This window comes from Strix aluco, chromosome 10 (genome assembly GCF_031877795.1).
Source record: "Strix aluco isolate bStrAlu1 chromosome 10, bStrAlu1.hap1, whole genome shotgun sequence".
In the NCBI taxonomy this organism is placed as follows: domain Eukaryota; kingdom Metazoa; phylum Chordata; class Aves; order Strigiformes; family Strigidae; genus Strix; species Strix aluco.
In genome coordinates this window covers 18,843,132-18,859,287 of record NC_133940.1, presented here as the reverse complement: position 1 = coordinate 18,859,287, position 16,156 = coordinate 18,843,132, and the positions used below count along the sequence as shown (strand labels likewise).

Genomic DNA, 16,156 nt, shown 5'->3' with positions numbered 1-16,156 from the left:
TATACAGAGTAAAAATGTCTGAACATTCACAATTATGTCTGCAAGCAGTAACGCTCTCCCTGCCACAGTCCATGGCTATGAGCCCCGGTTGCCCTCATAGGAATTCTGCTCATACGTGGATATTTGCCCCCTTAATCACTGATACTGGTTTGTGTGCTACCATGTCAAACAAAATATAAAACCTACTAAAGCATTTGTATATGTTTGGATTTCCTGACCTGTAACTCTTAGAAAACAAGATAAAGCCCGCTGTCCTACTGGTCAGTGTGGCATACAGCATGCTTGCAGGCTGCTGTAAGAACCATTTTTCCAAAAACTATAGCTCAAAGGAAACTAAGCCAAGAAACCCCATGTTACACAAGAGGCCAGATTTTATCCTCAAAACCAGTGTGTGCAATGGTGCAGATATGCTACTTATGACACCAGATAAAACAGACTTGGGAATAAGCGATGGATCCCTGGAGGCTGTCAGTTATAACAACAGCATTTGTTAATGTTGAAACTCTGCCGAGAGCCTTTTCAGCTGCTGTCTCATGTTGCTGTAAGAACTGGTCCACCAAGCTGGGTATAATATACAAGACACCTGCCTCCCCTCCCTGACAAAGCTAGAAATAGGTGTAGGACTCTGAAAAGCTTGATGCCTCCAGCACATGTGAAGCTGAGGAGGAAACTCTATTTGGTACAAGTTGCATGTAGTGATGAGTGACAGGCTTAACCTGCCTTTCCTCTCTGCTCTTGTATGTATGCTTTATTTACATAAACCATCAAATGCTGAGGTTGTCTATGTGCCCTGTTACTGTTACATCCCAAGTGATTTTTCTAGATGGCTAGAAAAGGGCGTCTCTATATTATGGTGGATTTAAAGAGAAGCAATACTCTTGACACAACCTCGGTCTTTTTCCTTTGATCCTCTCTCAGACATACCCAGTCAGTCCATGCCCTTTAACTTCTGGATATCAAACCAAGTGTTTATTTTCAGGCTGAATTAACAAATGATCACTTGGGAGAGGGGACAGACTTTCTCTACTTCTGACAGCCTTCTCCCTTGCTGCTGGAGTGGCACAGCCCCGGCTGCTTACTCCCACAATTAGTAGCTTAAATAATACAGACAAGTGGTTTCACAGGGGTCCTATTCAAATCAGTCCACAAGTTCCTCTAAGTCTGTTTTCCCCAAATGGAGCTTTTCTTCCTCCCCTCACAAAGCCTGCTTTGGTCCAGCCCAGCAAGGGCTACCGAGCCCGCCCAAGGGAGCAGTACCAGCACCCAGCATGGCTTCAGCAGCCTCATGGCTCCCCTGAAGTAACAGCAGCTATTCTCATTTTTCACAGTATTTCCACAAATTTTCCATGCCTCTTCTGAAATTATAACTTTTGCCAAAAAAAAAAAAAAAAATCTCTTTAGTGCTGTTTGCCTGCAGAGAAATGTTTGGGCCATCAACAGCTGATACTGGTGCTCTGGTAGAAGAGAGGAATAATTACAATTCCTCTTCAGATCAATGATACTTACTTGTCTCTAAATATGCGGCATGCTTTACACCGTTAAACAACCTTAAGTAATCATTTTCTAGGCAGAACAGAAAATCCATTTCCATTAGTTTCCAAGGACTCAGAAAGTATGTATATAGAAAGATCACTTCCATAAATTCACCTTTTTAGAATCACTGGCTAACCCAGAATTTATGCAAGTGCAGGTCAATCAAATAATTCAGTATTTATATGCTCCCTTTCAAGCTCCAGGGAACCGGAGTAAAATGCTAAAAATAAAATACACATGTTGTAATACGCAGAAGATTTAGAGATGTAACTATTCTGACAGCCCAAAATAAAAGGCTTTATGCATAAGATCTCAATGGCTAGGTCTGTACCTAAATCACATATTGATTTAACTCACTGTAGACGAGTTATATAAGCTTTGGAATGACGTATACTTGATCAATGTGTTTTAGAAATGAATCTCTGTCTAACTTAATCATTTAGGCAAATGAAGAAGTCACATAAATATCCCTACGTTTTACTTTATAGGACAGTAAACCAATTTCTAATCAAATCTGCAAGTAAACAGCATTATTTGTTTCTAAGAAATATCAATGTTAAAATACTTTTCAAAGAAAATCTGAAAACAGACTTCAAAAATGATTAAGTGTTATCTTTTAAACACACGCACATAATATTCGTCCATGAGCATACAAACACGATGATCAGAGATACAGAGGCAAACGCAATACCCCTTTGTAATATCCAGGGATGGAGAGTCCCAGCACCATACTGAAAAGAATTGGATTTGAAGTTTCAGACAGATAAGAAAGTTGGATGTGTTTGATATTTTACTCCTTTGAAGTGCTAACAGTGCTTCTACACTTGAGTGCAGGAGCAATGCCCCACTTCAGCACAAACCCACCAACCCTATTATTATAGAAATAAATGCTTGCATCTATACAAGCAGTGTTTTAAAATGAAGGGCATTTGCTTAGGTTAGAGATAAGGAAACTGAGGCACAAAAAGGCAAAATGACCCCCTGAAAGGCAACAAGACAAGCTCAGGTATAAATGGCAAGAGGAAAGGCTTTTATTTGAATGCCAAATCTAATAGTGCAAGCCTCCTTTGTTAACCACATTATTACTCAAATCCCACTAATATCAGATATCAGTGGGAGCTCAAGGACTGATTCTGATCTGGCTTAGTCACACACTCCTCAGCTTTTCCATAGCTCTCTGTCCTAGCTAATTTTGGGGCAGTCCAACCAAAAGGTAAAAAGGTGACACACTGTTCCAGTTTCTCTGAGTGGCCTCAGTAATAAAAACAACCCAACAATGCTGACATCATTCATGGGTCATTCCCGTCAGCACAGAAACAAACTCTACTCCCAGCAGAGCATCAACCTCACCCAGCAGAGCATGAACCTCAGCACAGACCCATAGCCAAGTCCACACTGATACTCCCCAAACTACCAACACATGAAAAATTGGGCAAAGCAGATTGCTGCAGCCTCAGGGGATTCCCTGAAAAAGCGTATAGTCAAACAAGGAGGGAAGCCACTTACCGTACAGGACTGTAATGAGCGACACGGGCATGACCAGGATACCCACCAGCATGTCTGCCACCGCCAAGGACATCAGGAAAAAGTTTGTGGCATTCTGCAACTTCTTCTCTAAGGACACAGCCATAATTACCAATATGTTCCCCCCAATGGTCAACAGGATGACAACCAAGATCAGGAGGGCAGGCCAGTTCTTCTCCCTCACGGACATCCGAGAGACTTCGCCCTTCTCAGAGGCATTAAGAGGATCAGATGTAGGCAAACTCTGATTCAGAGTCAAATTGCTGCTTAAGGACCAAGCCATCAGACCACCATGCAAACTAAAATCCAGCGTAACAGACACTGTCGTTAAGCTGAGTAATATTCCAGTGCTACTTAAAGTGCTCATCGTCTGGGACTGGTTTTTCTGTCTCTTAACCGTGCCTCAGAGATGACCCCTTTTCCAAATTGCAGGTCCAAGGCAGGTGCCGAACTTCACAAAACCTGAGCCAGGAAATCATTTGATCTTCCATAGCGAAACAAACCTTACAGAAGTTAACGTGGAGCTCTTCTAGTTTCCTTGGGTGTGGTGGAAGATGACCACTGATCGGCAACCTCGAGGAAAAGGAGACTTTGCAATCTCCAGCTGGTTTCCAGGTCCACCATTCTGAAAAGGAAAGAAAAAGTATATCCTTCAGTGAAATTACAGTATACACAACACCTTCTTTATCCCCATACAAATGACATTCTTATTCTCTCCCTTCCTGCTGGCTAGGATGTTCTCCAGACTGCAAGTAATTTATCTTATGGGTAGAGACTATGCCTACAATTATGGGGAAGAGAGAGAATCACATCAGTGTGCTCTGGCTGGTTAAAAACCGATTATCACTAATTAAATGTTTTGTGAAACCTGCAAAACCAAGTCTGAAGAGCAAAATACATTTCAATTGATAGCCACTTCACAGATACTCTGCTGCTGTGTAATGTAGTAATTGCACAAAATTCCAACCAATCCAGATATTGCAACCAAAGCCGTATAAACCATCACCTTAAATGGAAGTGTTTGGATATATTTTGCATATTCTGAGATAAGGCACAGGTGGTGTAAAAACCCTCAAATGTTAATCATTAACTCTCCTATAATAATGAAGACTATAGTTTAGTTTTTATTGGGAAATAAATGGTGGATAAGATGCAATATATATTAGGTAACATTATATATTAGATAACAAACGATGCTATGCTGTCAATCTCTCCAAACAAACAAATAATAAACAGTTAAGAGAAGAGAAAGAACAAACTTTCATAAAAGCTGAGCCATTATTTCTGCTCTTCTTCATCTGTTTTTGGGCTGCTGTGCTTCTGTGCTGATTAGCAGCATGCAACTGGGCCAGTAAGCCCAGTCCCACCAGCCTGCTGCCCAGCGATACTGCCCAGCACGTGCAAGCATCAGCACCCTCATCACACACAGTTGGTAGGATAGATTTCCTAAGAGTATCTCACATGATTTATGCTTCTTCACAAATTAGTTGACAGTGAGGGCAAGCCAGATTACATCCCCTGACTGCCTATGTAATACAGGTCAGAAAGCATCACGCTGCTGTTTCTGAAGGAGTCCATTAGCCTCATGCATCGACCTAACTCAGCAGATTAAACATACTCTTTAACTTCAGACACATGCCTACACCCACTGAGGCTAAGGGCATGTATTCCCAATCCTGGCTAAATCACATCCTCAGGAACTCCGTTGTTTTGACTGCCAGTCCTGTACAACTGATGAAAACAGCAGCTTTGCTTTGCATTTCCATTGCATCAGAGTCAGGATCCTAACAACCATGTACAGCATAGGACTAAAAGCACAGAAGAAAAGCAGTTAGCAGAATAAAAAAACCAAACCAACCCACACACTGTATGGAAGTCATTCAGTAAGTAGAATAAAATAAATACCATGCAACTTATTTTGAGCATATCCTCAACTTTTTGTGTAGTCCACAGCAAAAAAGCTGTTCTATCACTGTTAAACTGAATAAAAGCCAGATTTTATCCCTTGAATACACTGTGGCACACATGTGACACAGTAATTTGCTATCCAGGGATCAAAAGCTAAATGTAATTTATCGGATTACATTAGATTTTATGTAAAATAAGAAGTGCTCAGAGTCCTATAATAAAATGTTTAACATTCACAGAGGTTTTGGAAACTTACTAATGGGCTTTGTGCAGAAAAACATTTCTTAAATGAGCAGTGCATACAATGAACCCAGATTTGCTTCTGCATTATAGTTAATTACTCCCAAAGGGCCTCTAAACCTCATATTTAGGAAGCAGTCTTGCACTATGTGCACAGAAAATAATTTTGCAGCTGCACATGCAGATGAATTAGCAAGTAGTCACTGGACCATTTATTTTTCCAACTTAGCTGATCTAAAAAAAAGTCTTTAGAAAGTTTCAAAATACTTCAGAGAATTTTTTTCAAGACACAGCTTTTACTTTAAAGCTGTTAACAAAATTAACCATTTTTCCAAATCACCTTTCCACAGTGAAGGAGACATTAGATACCTTTGCGGCACTTAAGCTTTGCTGTGCAGGAAAACCCTACTAAAGCCAGCGGGAATTTCTGGGTCTCCAGAAACTCCCTCTCTTTGGCTCCATGACTTTTGGGCACTCCTGATCATGCCACAATAGTACTTTGGCAGGATGAGCAGAAAGTTCATGCTCAAACATCAGGACGTGGTCAGACAGCAGGACACCCAGCCTCGGTCTTACATATTCCCAGGTCTGAGCTTTTGGAGAAGGTGACGCTACCACCACTCTCACCATAGATGTGCTTGATGTTCTTGGCATGTGCTAGTTGGTGTTGCCAAAGAAACATGGGTAGGTAGATACATCAACTCTGGACCATAAAAAAAAAACCCAAAACCAATCTAGTGGCAAGATAAGATTTCTGAATTTAAAATGTCTAATTTTATAACTGCTCAGCACTGAATTCTGAAATGGTCAGTAGGGTCATTCTCTTGCATTTCAGAAATGTATTTGCATTAACATTTTCTTCCACGCCTGATGTTGCTTCAGAGCATGGAGTTAAAATAAAAATCAGTAAGCAGAATTATCACTAGCTTATTCATCATTTTTATTATTAAAAAGAAAATGTATGTTATTTGGCTACTAATGCACAGCAAAGCATGGGGTTCCAAAATTATACTAGCCACCAAATACAATTTGCTTTGAAATAAGTTATCCTCAGGAGAAAAATCGGTTTTGTCAGGAACGCCTATGAAAGGGAGACTTCAAAATTAATTTGCGTGTTCTAAACAAACAGTTTTTCAAACACACACAGAGGCAGACTGAGCAAAATGCTTTCTACACAAAGTAAATTCTGCAAATCTGGTACACACTAACTTCTCTGCAAGAAAATTACATTTTTGAAAGTCTAACAGATTTCTCAATAATCTTCCCCCCACACTCCTGTCAGTAGTTAAAAATGTACATGATCTACATGCAAGAGTAAAATTATGCTATGATATTGAGAAACTAAGTTTTTTTAATTAGGACTATAATGGTAAAAATGAATCTCAGACTCCAAATTCCATCTTTGCTATTAGAAGGAATTATGGTTTCTTTTAAAACTTGGCCCATTCACCTATCTATTACTTGGAGTGGCTCATGAAGAGAACCATTACTATTTTTGTGCCAGTACAGAACTAGGAAAAGAAAAAGAAGTCACAAAGACACCTAAAAAAGCATTTTCCAGGTGCACTTATAGAAATGCAATACCTGAAAAAACTGGGTACATATGTAGGAGAGATGTGTAGGAAAAAAGGAAGGAGTTCTGCCTTACCCTATAGCCCCAAATCCCTGGTTTAGATGGATTGAAGATGTTGGCACTGCTCTGTATGTCACCTTGTCCCTGACAGTGGCTAGAAAGAAGTTGGCAGCCTTTGCTCTCGTTGCCACTAACAGCTGCCCCTGGGCGTGACCAGTTCCCCACACCCAGGAAATGGAGTAAGGAAGAGCACACTCTCAGACCAGAATAGCATCACCGCTTGTTTTGACATTCCCTAAATTCAGTCATCATCAGGTCTGGCATGAACAGCAACAGACCTTCACCTCTTACCTTGGCATAAGAAAAACATTACATTGAAGAGAGGTGACTCTTAAGTCTTAGTCAATGCTTCTGGCTCCATTCTACCACATTTCTGTGAAAAACCCTGTGCTACAGTCCCTAACAAGTCTTATTGACACCACCCCCCCCTTTTTTTTTTTCTACATTGCCTTTATTTATTGTTTTATTTTTAGTTTTCACTGCTGGGGAATCATTGCTATTCATCCCAGAATAGCATCAGGTTCTCTAGTGGTGTGAATACCTTGGAGAGGACATCAGGATAACAAGGGTTTTCAAAAGTGGTATAGGTTTTATCCAAGAGCGTAACGGTAAAATTAAAAAACCCCATCTATCTCAACTGCCTTAATCAATAGAGGAAGCATTTTGCATATTCATTTTGAAAAATGATACGTAGGAATTTGACTATAGCAATGCTGAAGATTAGGGTCCACCTTCAGAATTAACCATCCTATTGCTTTGTTAATACTTTTATTATTTTACATGGATTCTGGCTTGAAGTCATCAGCTTTCTTTTTCACTGCATCCCTCAGTCTCTACAAGGTGAAACTTTACGACTAATTCCTTCAGCTACAGTCTTCTAAGCACATCATTGTACCAGAAAAAAAAAAAATCCACATTTTATTCATGAATTCTGCATATATTTAAGAAATATCTCCATAATTTTAAATTAAAACATGTGCCTACTACAGATTTTTTCCCAATACTTAACTTCAAAGCACACATACTGAATTTTGTGATCAATCCACAATTCCAGTTCAATCTACTACTGACAGTCCTTAAAACTGTAATTGAAACATTCAGCAAAACCAAGTTCTTGTCTATGCCACTCTTGCTTTTTTATAGAGGTAAGTAATGAGTTCTTAGGGCACATTTTTTTCCTTCAGTCTAAGTCCAGTTTAGAATAAACTGAAGTTAGAAAAACATTTTTGTTTCTCTTCTGTTAAGAACACATAAATTATTTAAAGCAAGAGTTTGGTGTGCTGAAGTTTTCAGATATTCTGGAAGGTTAAGTCAAAGGGAAACATAAGCTACAGTGGTTCATAAGTCTGTACTGGTGGAGCACTGGGGAGTTCACACGCCTTTGGGAGTGTTTACCACCATTACTCTTGCTAAAAGGAAAAAACAAACCAACCTTTCTTGGAATAAACACAATTCTTTTTTTCCTTTGAATTAAATGCATTCATCTTTAGTTGTTTTACCCCTCACAGCTCAGAACATTTTTTCCTGGAGAAAATCAACTACCTGCTGAGAACTCAACACATTCCCCGGCCCCCAGCCAGGATCCTGCCTCTCCTGGACAGACTGCAGAGCTCCTGCACTCTTGTAAATCATTTAAAAACTCTCTGGGACTCATAGCCTGAATGTTAACGATACGCATTTGAAATTGGGTAAGAAATCAATGATTGTCAATTTAGCCCAATAAAAGAACCTGGGTCTCAGGCAGAATCATAGAGAATAACACATTAATTCATGGTAAGTCTTGCTGTAAAAAACAAAAAGTACTTAATGACCAAAAGTGATGACTTTCAGCAATTCCCTCCCCACAAGTAAAACAAGCAACATCCAATGTCTTGTCAAAGGCACAAAGGCTACATGTGAGCGAAAGAGATTTTTTTTTTTTCCTCCTAAACTATCAGCAGTATTCAATTCTCAGAGTCACATTCACATTTCATTGATAAGCAGATGAAAGCCAACAAATTGTTAAAGATCAAACATACTTAAAAGTTTTTCCTTCAGCCTTGGCTTTGATGGTAGACCTCTGTAAGGGTGAAAATAAATCTGAAGTCAGGTAAACTGAACTGCAAGTACTGCAGTTTTGACAGGAAAACCGTTACAGATAGTTCACAACTATCTGAGCCAGGTAGTCAGCAGACGCAAATTGTTACAGCTCCATGAAGCCCTTTACAAAATGGCAATTTAAAATTATATAATAGGACACACTGTTTAGGCTCCAGAAGGCAGACTTAAGGCTTCATTCTTCACTCTAAACTCTGTATTTCCTGCTATTTGCATCTTTACTAATTTATTTTTTTAATGCATTGTCAAATTCATTTTCATTTTTCTTTGGAATAGAAGGTTGCTTTAAAATACATCTTTTCACGACACACTTGCAAGGGCCCCTTTAGTTTTAGTGACTGAATAAAACTATGTTTTTATATTTATAGAATTCTGCATTTTAGGCACTTGCAACTCATCTTTCTCCTTTTTGTAACAGTCCTAATATGCATCTCTATTTCTGCGCAGATCTATTTTCGAATGGAGTGTGAGAATGCAGCAAGTCCAATAGAGACCACCAAGGTGATTGGGGCTGAAGCACATTAAATGCTGGATTTGGTTCAGCACCGGGTTTGCTTCAGCCCACAGAAAAGGCATTGAACAGGGATGTATTTCCTCTCTACAGCTCCCTACTGGAGCTTATAGAGAAGACTCTTGCACAAGCTTCACAGCTAAACAGCAAGGAGCAACTGTCACAGTAATAGATCTAAGGAAATTGTGTATAAAATAGGAAAAAATAGATGAAAGAAATCTCAGTGAGGGTGGTCAGACAAGGGGAGTGGGTCACAGAGAGACTGCAGAATCTCCAGCCTCAGAGATGCTCAAAACAGCTGGGTCAGATACCTGACCTAACTTTGAAGTTAGTCACGTCTCAAGCATGGGGTTTGACTAGAGATCTTCAAGGTCCCTTCCAGATTAAATTATTCTATGATTGGATCAGGAATGTTCTTCTGAGCAAAGCTGTCCAACCTGGGGGTGTTTGTCCCTACTACTCAAGCTCAGGATAAGACCAGCACATCCTGCTCCCTTTAGTTCCCCAAGGCCAGAAATAAAACTGTGTACCCAGGTGGGAAAGCACAACTGCGAGGACCCTAGCCTGCATGATGAGGGGACCAGGACCCTACAGCTGCACCTACACATGCCCCTATCACACCATGGAGGTGCACACAGTGATGTCAAGTCCTCACCTCTGGTCACCTGTTGAGGTTGCAGGTGTCTGAGGAACATACAGTTCAAGTATATTCTGAAAAGTAGCAATTGTGAAAAGCCCCAATTTGTTTTGGTCACTTGGTAGTATCAGGTAATCATCCTGTCTTTTGAAAGGAATACATGCACTATGAACAGAGGCACATTTTCACAATCATTTCAGTGGGAAAAGAAAAATCAAAATCTAATGATTATTCTGCAGATACCCACTTCAAAATTAACTGAAGATACAGTCCAGAAAACTGCTTATGCCTAATTTTAAGTATACAAATACTTTCCAGAACACTTTTGAACTGGGGACCACAAGTACTAGCACTTTGATTAGGGACTTTCTTTCAAGGAAGTATTCAATACTCTCTCTTCAGTTTTGCAAGAAATTCTGGAAGCTTTCCCAGCAGGTACTGGAGATAAATCAAAAACACTTAATAAAACCTTAGGGAAACCTCCCCAAACACAGCTTTTTACCAGTTTTTTAATTCCAACACACAAAATAACTATTTAATTACCTGCAAACTAAAAAAGAATATTTCATTTTTTCCACAGCAAGAGGAAAATGGATTTTCTCAGACACAAGCTCAGGTAATGATATTTTGTAGGGTCATAATAATGAATCACTGCCATTCTGTCCAAAACCAAATAGCATTAATTTCCCTCTCTGTGTCTTCCCTCATACTGAGTCAGAAAGACATTAATTTATTTTCTAGACATTTCAAGGCAATACAAGCACACAGAAGAGATCTTAATCTACCTTCTGGCAGTAAGACTAGCATCCTTGTTTTTTATTTTCCCTTGGTGGAAGAGCACCTGGGAACCTTACAAGAAGATGTAGATACTCTACCACTCCTTGCAATGATAAACTTGCTCTCAGCTCAGACACACAGTAATGCTACAACATAATAAATCTGAGTCTCATCACATATTGTCCTAACTTCTTGGAATGATTACACTGTAGTTGTTCATATTTTCTATGTGTAGATATCATTCCAAACTACCTTTTTTTTTTTTTGGTAATTCTTATATTTATTTTTAAATAAGCAGGTCCCCAGTGGCTGAAATTCACCGTTGTAAAAAGTCCAGCTGAGCATCCCTCAGCCTCCTTGGTAGGTCACCATCTTTGCGTGGGATATTTACCTGCCATTGTGCATGGAGTTAATTGCGAATCAAAATTTGGATTTTGCTTCATCCTTATTGATAAATAACTGAAAGCATTCAATATCAGCATTAAAAAGTCAACACTTGCTATAGGCACTGTGTGTATTTGCTCCCTGCACCACAGAGGTTTGAGAGTTTGCATAATCCCCCAAGGCAGCTCTTGTAGCGTAAAGACCCCACTTCTGCCACCCCTGGGGTGACATTCCCTCATTCCCTTTTTAATTCAGCTGTATGACGTGATAAACATCAAATGCAACACTGGCGGAAAAATCTTATGTGGTAGGTATTTTTGCCCTCAGCTTTTCAGGGTTGTTATAGTAAAGTACTATTAAACTCTTTCCTACTCACAAGAAAACCAGTTTTTCTCTCCTCTCAAATGCTTTGCATGACAGCTCTTTGTTTGTCACATTAAGGTCTGGAAGTGAGCACTTGCAATGTCTGATCTCAAAATAAAATGTTAATAAAACAACAAAAACACTTGCCTGGCTTTCTGTAGCTAACTTTTTGCAAGTTTTAAAGCCACATCTATTTAAAACCAGAAAACCATAATTTTCAGCAGTTTTTGCAGCACAGTGCTCTATCCTGCGAGTGGTTGAATATCTTCATAATTCTAAGATACTATATATATGGCATTTGTTTACCAGTATGTATGGACCCGTAGGAAAACACACCTAAATACATACATGCATCTAAATAATATAAAATCATGATGTGATTTCTTTTCAAATTTTGGGGAAATCTCACATTCAATAAAAATGAATCCGATATTCTTAAGTTATTGTGCATACTGTGCATTAGTAATAGAGAGCAGCAGTTAATCTGGAAAAGAAGAACATGAATATTCACCAGGCCAGATCATGAGTCATGGCATGAACGTACACACACCATTACATAAAACACATGTGCCCATTTTTAGGGGAATGGTGACAACTCATCTATTACTTAATAAGGCAAATATCTTAATCAAACAAGAAATCATTTGATTTTCACTCCAGCTCTCTGTCTTCTGAAATCATGCCAGTTTGGTAACATCATTCATTTTCTAATGAGGAAACTGGAATTTATTATGCAGTGATGTGGGGCACACCCTGCACCACATGCCGCACGTGATCCAGGGAGAATCTCCTCTTTGCTTTACAACGTGGACCCTGGGCTCAGGCAGCTTGACCCATCTGGTACGTCACCAGAACACAGCTGCTCACCATGGGGTTCACACGACTGAAAACACTTCTCCCTTAAATTAATTTTCCCAGTAGGCACCTGAACCTGCAGAACCCTCTAATTTAAACATCTTATAATTTAAAATAAATAGCTCTCTGAGCTTTGAATTAGAGGCTTCCTACCTAATGTGGTGGTGCATTATTAATAGATGCCACTAAGTGCCCCTCCTGTTGTCAGTGCTGCCTGAGCGTCTTTAAAAAAAAAATAAATTATGGCATCAGATAAGCCAGGAAAAAGCAAAGCAAAGGGCAAAGCATAATAGAAAGTGTCTCTAATGAACTGAAAAACCCCTCAGGGCTTTTACTATAATAGTATAATTAAATATATGTTTTCACATACCTGTACAATGTCAGTGAAGGGATTATTGAAACATTCAGGAGTGACATGGCTTATCTGTATCTCATACATAACAACAGTTGATATAAGAACAATTACATAGAAAATGTAGCTATTCATGGCAAGAATAACCAAAGGTTACTACTGTATGGATAATGCTCAGAGAGTGATTCAAGCCCAGCTTTCGGCAGTGTGCAGCCTCTTACACATCAAAGCTCTGGTCCCACCACTGCACCTCTTCTTTAAGGTCTGTAGAGATGCTCTATGCCTTCCTCAGCAGAGAAGGGGACCATGACCTAGCAGCTGTATTTGTCCCCTTCTTCCAGTTTTACAGGCTCTCACATGGCGATTTAACATACGAGGAATACATTGGATCCTAGGAATGTTAGGAAACAAAGACTGATAAAAGGTAAATTAAGTAATTCCTTAAGGAGATTTAAAAACCATCACACCACAAAAAACCAACAAACACCACACACCTAAAGAACACTGCAAAAATGCAAGGGTGGGGTTTTTTGTTGGTTTTTAGTGGGTTTTGTTTTCTTTTTTTTGCCTTGGAAAACTGATCCATATGGACTTGAAAGGGGATGACTGACAGCATAAATTCAGAAAGTCACTTCCCAGATCTAAGTATATCTCAACTGGATAAGTACCAAAGAAAACCCTAAAGACAAAAGTAGGTAGAAAAGAAAACTCTTAAAACAGGTATTAAAAAGACAAAGGACAACGTCAGTCTTGAAACAGTTAAAGGAACTGGTCTGTGTGATGCCTGGATTTAGAGATAGAAAATGATCCACACAATTATAAACCTCTTAGGTTGACCTTAACCAGACAAAATTTCAAAACAGATTTTAAAGGAAAAGACATGGAGATACACGCAAAGCTCTATAAAACTCAAGACAAGTTTCCCAGATGTACATTGTAACATTCTTGACTTGGTGTCTTGGGATTTTGTTTGTTTGTTCTTTAACACCCCATTCTCTAGGCAAAAAAAATTACACTGGTTCCAATTTACACAGACTTCATTAAACCATTTGATATGGTGTCACCAGGGAAATTAGGTAAACTCCAGATTAAAAAGATGAAAAGAGCAATTGTGAAACTGCCATGGAATTGGCTGCAGACATGAAAATGGATTAGGCTGAAAAACCAAACCCTGGTCTGGAAGTAAGTTGTTCGCTGAGATTGGCAAGGTTTGATCTTGATAGTCATTTCATTCTAATTTTTTGTAATGATACTAAAACAAAACATTTACTTTGGGAATTAAATGTACTGATGATTCAAAACCAGCATGCAACACCCACATTGGGAAAGGCTGGAACATCACACAGGAGAAGCTGAATGGCTTTGAGGACTGAACTAATCACATAACTAATAATGAAATGTGATAATACAAACTATAAATAGCTAACAGAATTTGGCTATAAACTAAGAGTTTATCAGTTGGAAACAGTGATAATTACTCCAGTGTCTGAGCCATACGTCAGCACACGAGGGACATGAAAGGAGACAAATATAATCTAAGTTATATATATACACCGGGCAAGGGATTTCTTGTAAAGATAAGGAGGAATTAATGTCACTGGCACAATTCACTTGAGTCCTAATACTTGTATTTTTACTCACTAATCTTCTATTTTCAAGAATGATGATTCAAACAGGAACAAGCCTGTGCATTCATGGGCAGGAGCATCCCGCCTGTGAGCCAGCTCCAGGCAGCAGGCCACTGGTGTTGCACTCAAGATATGTGAGTGCACTGAGAAGTTGCATAAGCACCGGAGGTTGCTGTGCTGTATGGGCACAGCCGTGCAGACCAGCACCAGCACATACTCAGCCAGCTCACAGGCAGGGCAAAGCAAGTGTGGTTGGACTGCAGATGAGATGCAGAACAAGAGAGTCATTTAAGAATAAAAGAATAAAAGGTTTGGCTTGGTTAACCGTACAAGGGAACAAGTATGTGGTGGACTCCAACAAAGCAGAACTGACCACTACCACCATTCGTGCATTTCTTTCTGTAGACTCCAATAAGGCAGTGTCAGAGTCATGACTCTTGCTTTGAAGAAAGAGACTACTTACACAAGCACATCTGTGATATCTAGGCAAAGCCTCTCATAACACTCTTCTGAATTCCAAGTATTCCTTTGCCTTTCTTGTTAAGTTCTGTGTTTGCAAGAAAGTACATTTTTGTCTTCAGCTACACCAATCATCTAACTGGTCACAGAATCACAGAATCAACTAGGTTGGAAAGGACCTTGAAGATCATCTAGTCCAACCATTAACCTAACACTGCCAGTTCCCATCTACACCATATCTCTCAGCGCTTAGCTCTTTAGCATCTAAATGATTACATGGTTCTTTGCGTACCAACTTGCTCTCACACTCTCTTCCTCACTCCCACACCACTAGACCTCTTGCCTTGGCTCTCTCCATCAGTTGTTGCCCTGCTTCTTCCTCACTTGCAGCACCACAGGGTGGTAACATGGGTTATCCCCCGGGGAGGTCACCCACAGCCCTGTTAACCTTACCCTTCCATCGACATGCATCCAGACTAGCTTCTAGGAGGTTGACCCACAAATTCAGCCCAAGAAGCCATTAGCATTCCTCCCTCGGGCCAGCTTTCATCCTGAAACCCAGGATCCCAAGTTTCACCCTTTTTCCATTTTCCTTTCCTTCTCTCTCTGCATCCTGGCACATGTACACAGGCAACTTGTAAGCCTGCTTTCCCTTCTCAGCATTGAATAGGGACAGTTCAATACTTTTAAAATTTTGTTCTGACAACATGGCTTTGATTAAATCCTATTATCTGGACTTTTAAAAAATCTTATTAGTTTGACCTTTTTTAAAAACAGTATTTTATTTCATTTCTTTAATTCTAACTTCTTTCTTTTCTTAGGCCTTACAGCTGAGAGAAAGAAAAAACGGGCCAGAAATCAAAATGTTTGATCAGCTTCGGGTTTAGTAATAAATAGAGAAAAAAAATAGAAAGACAGACTATTAAAAAAATTTTAAATTACTTTTCTTTTCTCTGCAAAATTTTCTAACAAAAACACACTCCACTATGAACTAAATTCACTACTGATTTTCTTAATACAGTGACATTGATTGGAGCTTTTTTCCCTACTTTGCTTATTGTTATCTAACTTCAGTTAACGTCCTGCTATTTCATACTCATAATTCACTGTTAATTCTCCTTAAACTGATGTAGCAACTCTATTATGAACTGTAGGGTTTTTTCTTTCATTCCCTTTCACTATTTTGAGAAATGTAATAATTAACATCGCATGTTTTTCTGTATGTTCCACTGTTCTAAAAGCAAACAAACCAACC

At 39.3% G+C, this 16,156-nt stretch overlaps 1 protein-coding gene across 6 annotated transcripts in view; it reads right to left on the bottom strand.

Moving 5' to 3' along the window:
• The window catches only part of HTR2C (5-hydroxytryptamine receptor 2C), a 98,694-nt gene that overhangs the window by 42,634 nt on the left and 39,904 nt on the right, over nt 1-16,156 (bottom strand). For all 6 annotated transcript variants that reach the window (XR_012624520.1, XM_074834637.1, XM_074834636.1 and 3 more), the window contains one exon: nt 3,040-3,682. Coding sequence is in view for 5 of the 6 variants with exons in the window: in XM_074834637.1 (XP_074690738.1) it covers nt 3,040-3,424 (385 nt within the window). In the remaining variant the exon portion in view is untranslated. The remainder of the gene's footprint in view (nt 1-3,039; nt 3,683-16,156) is intronic.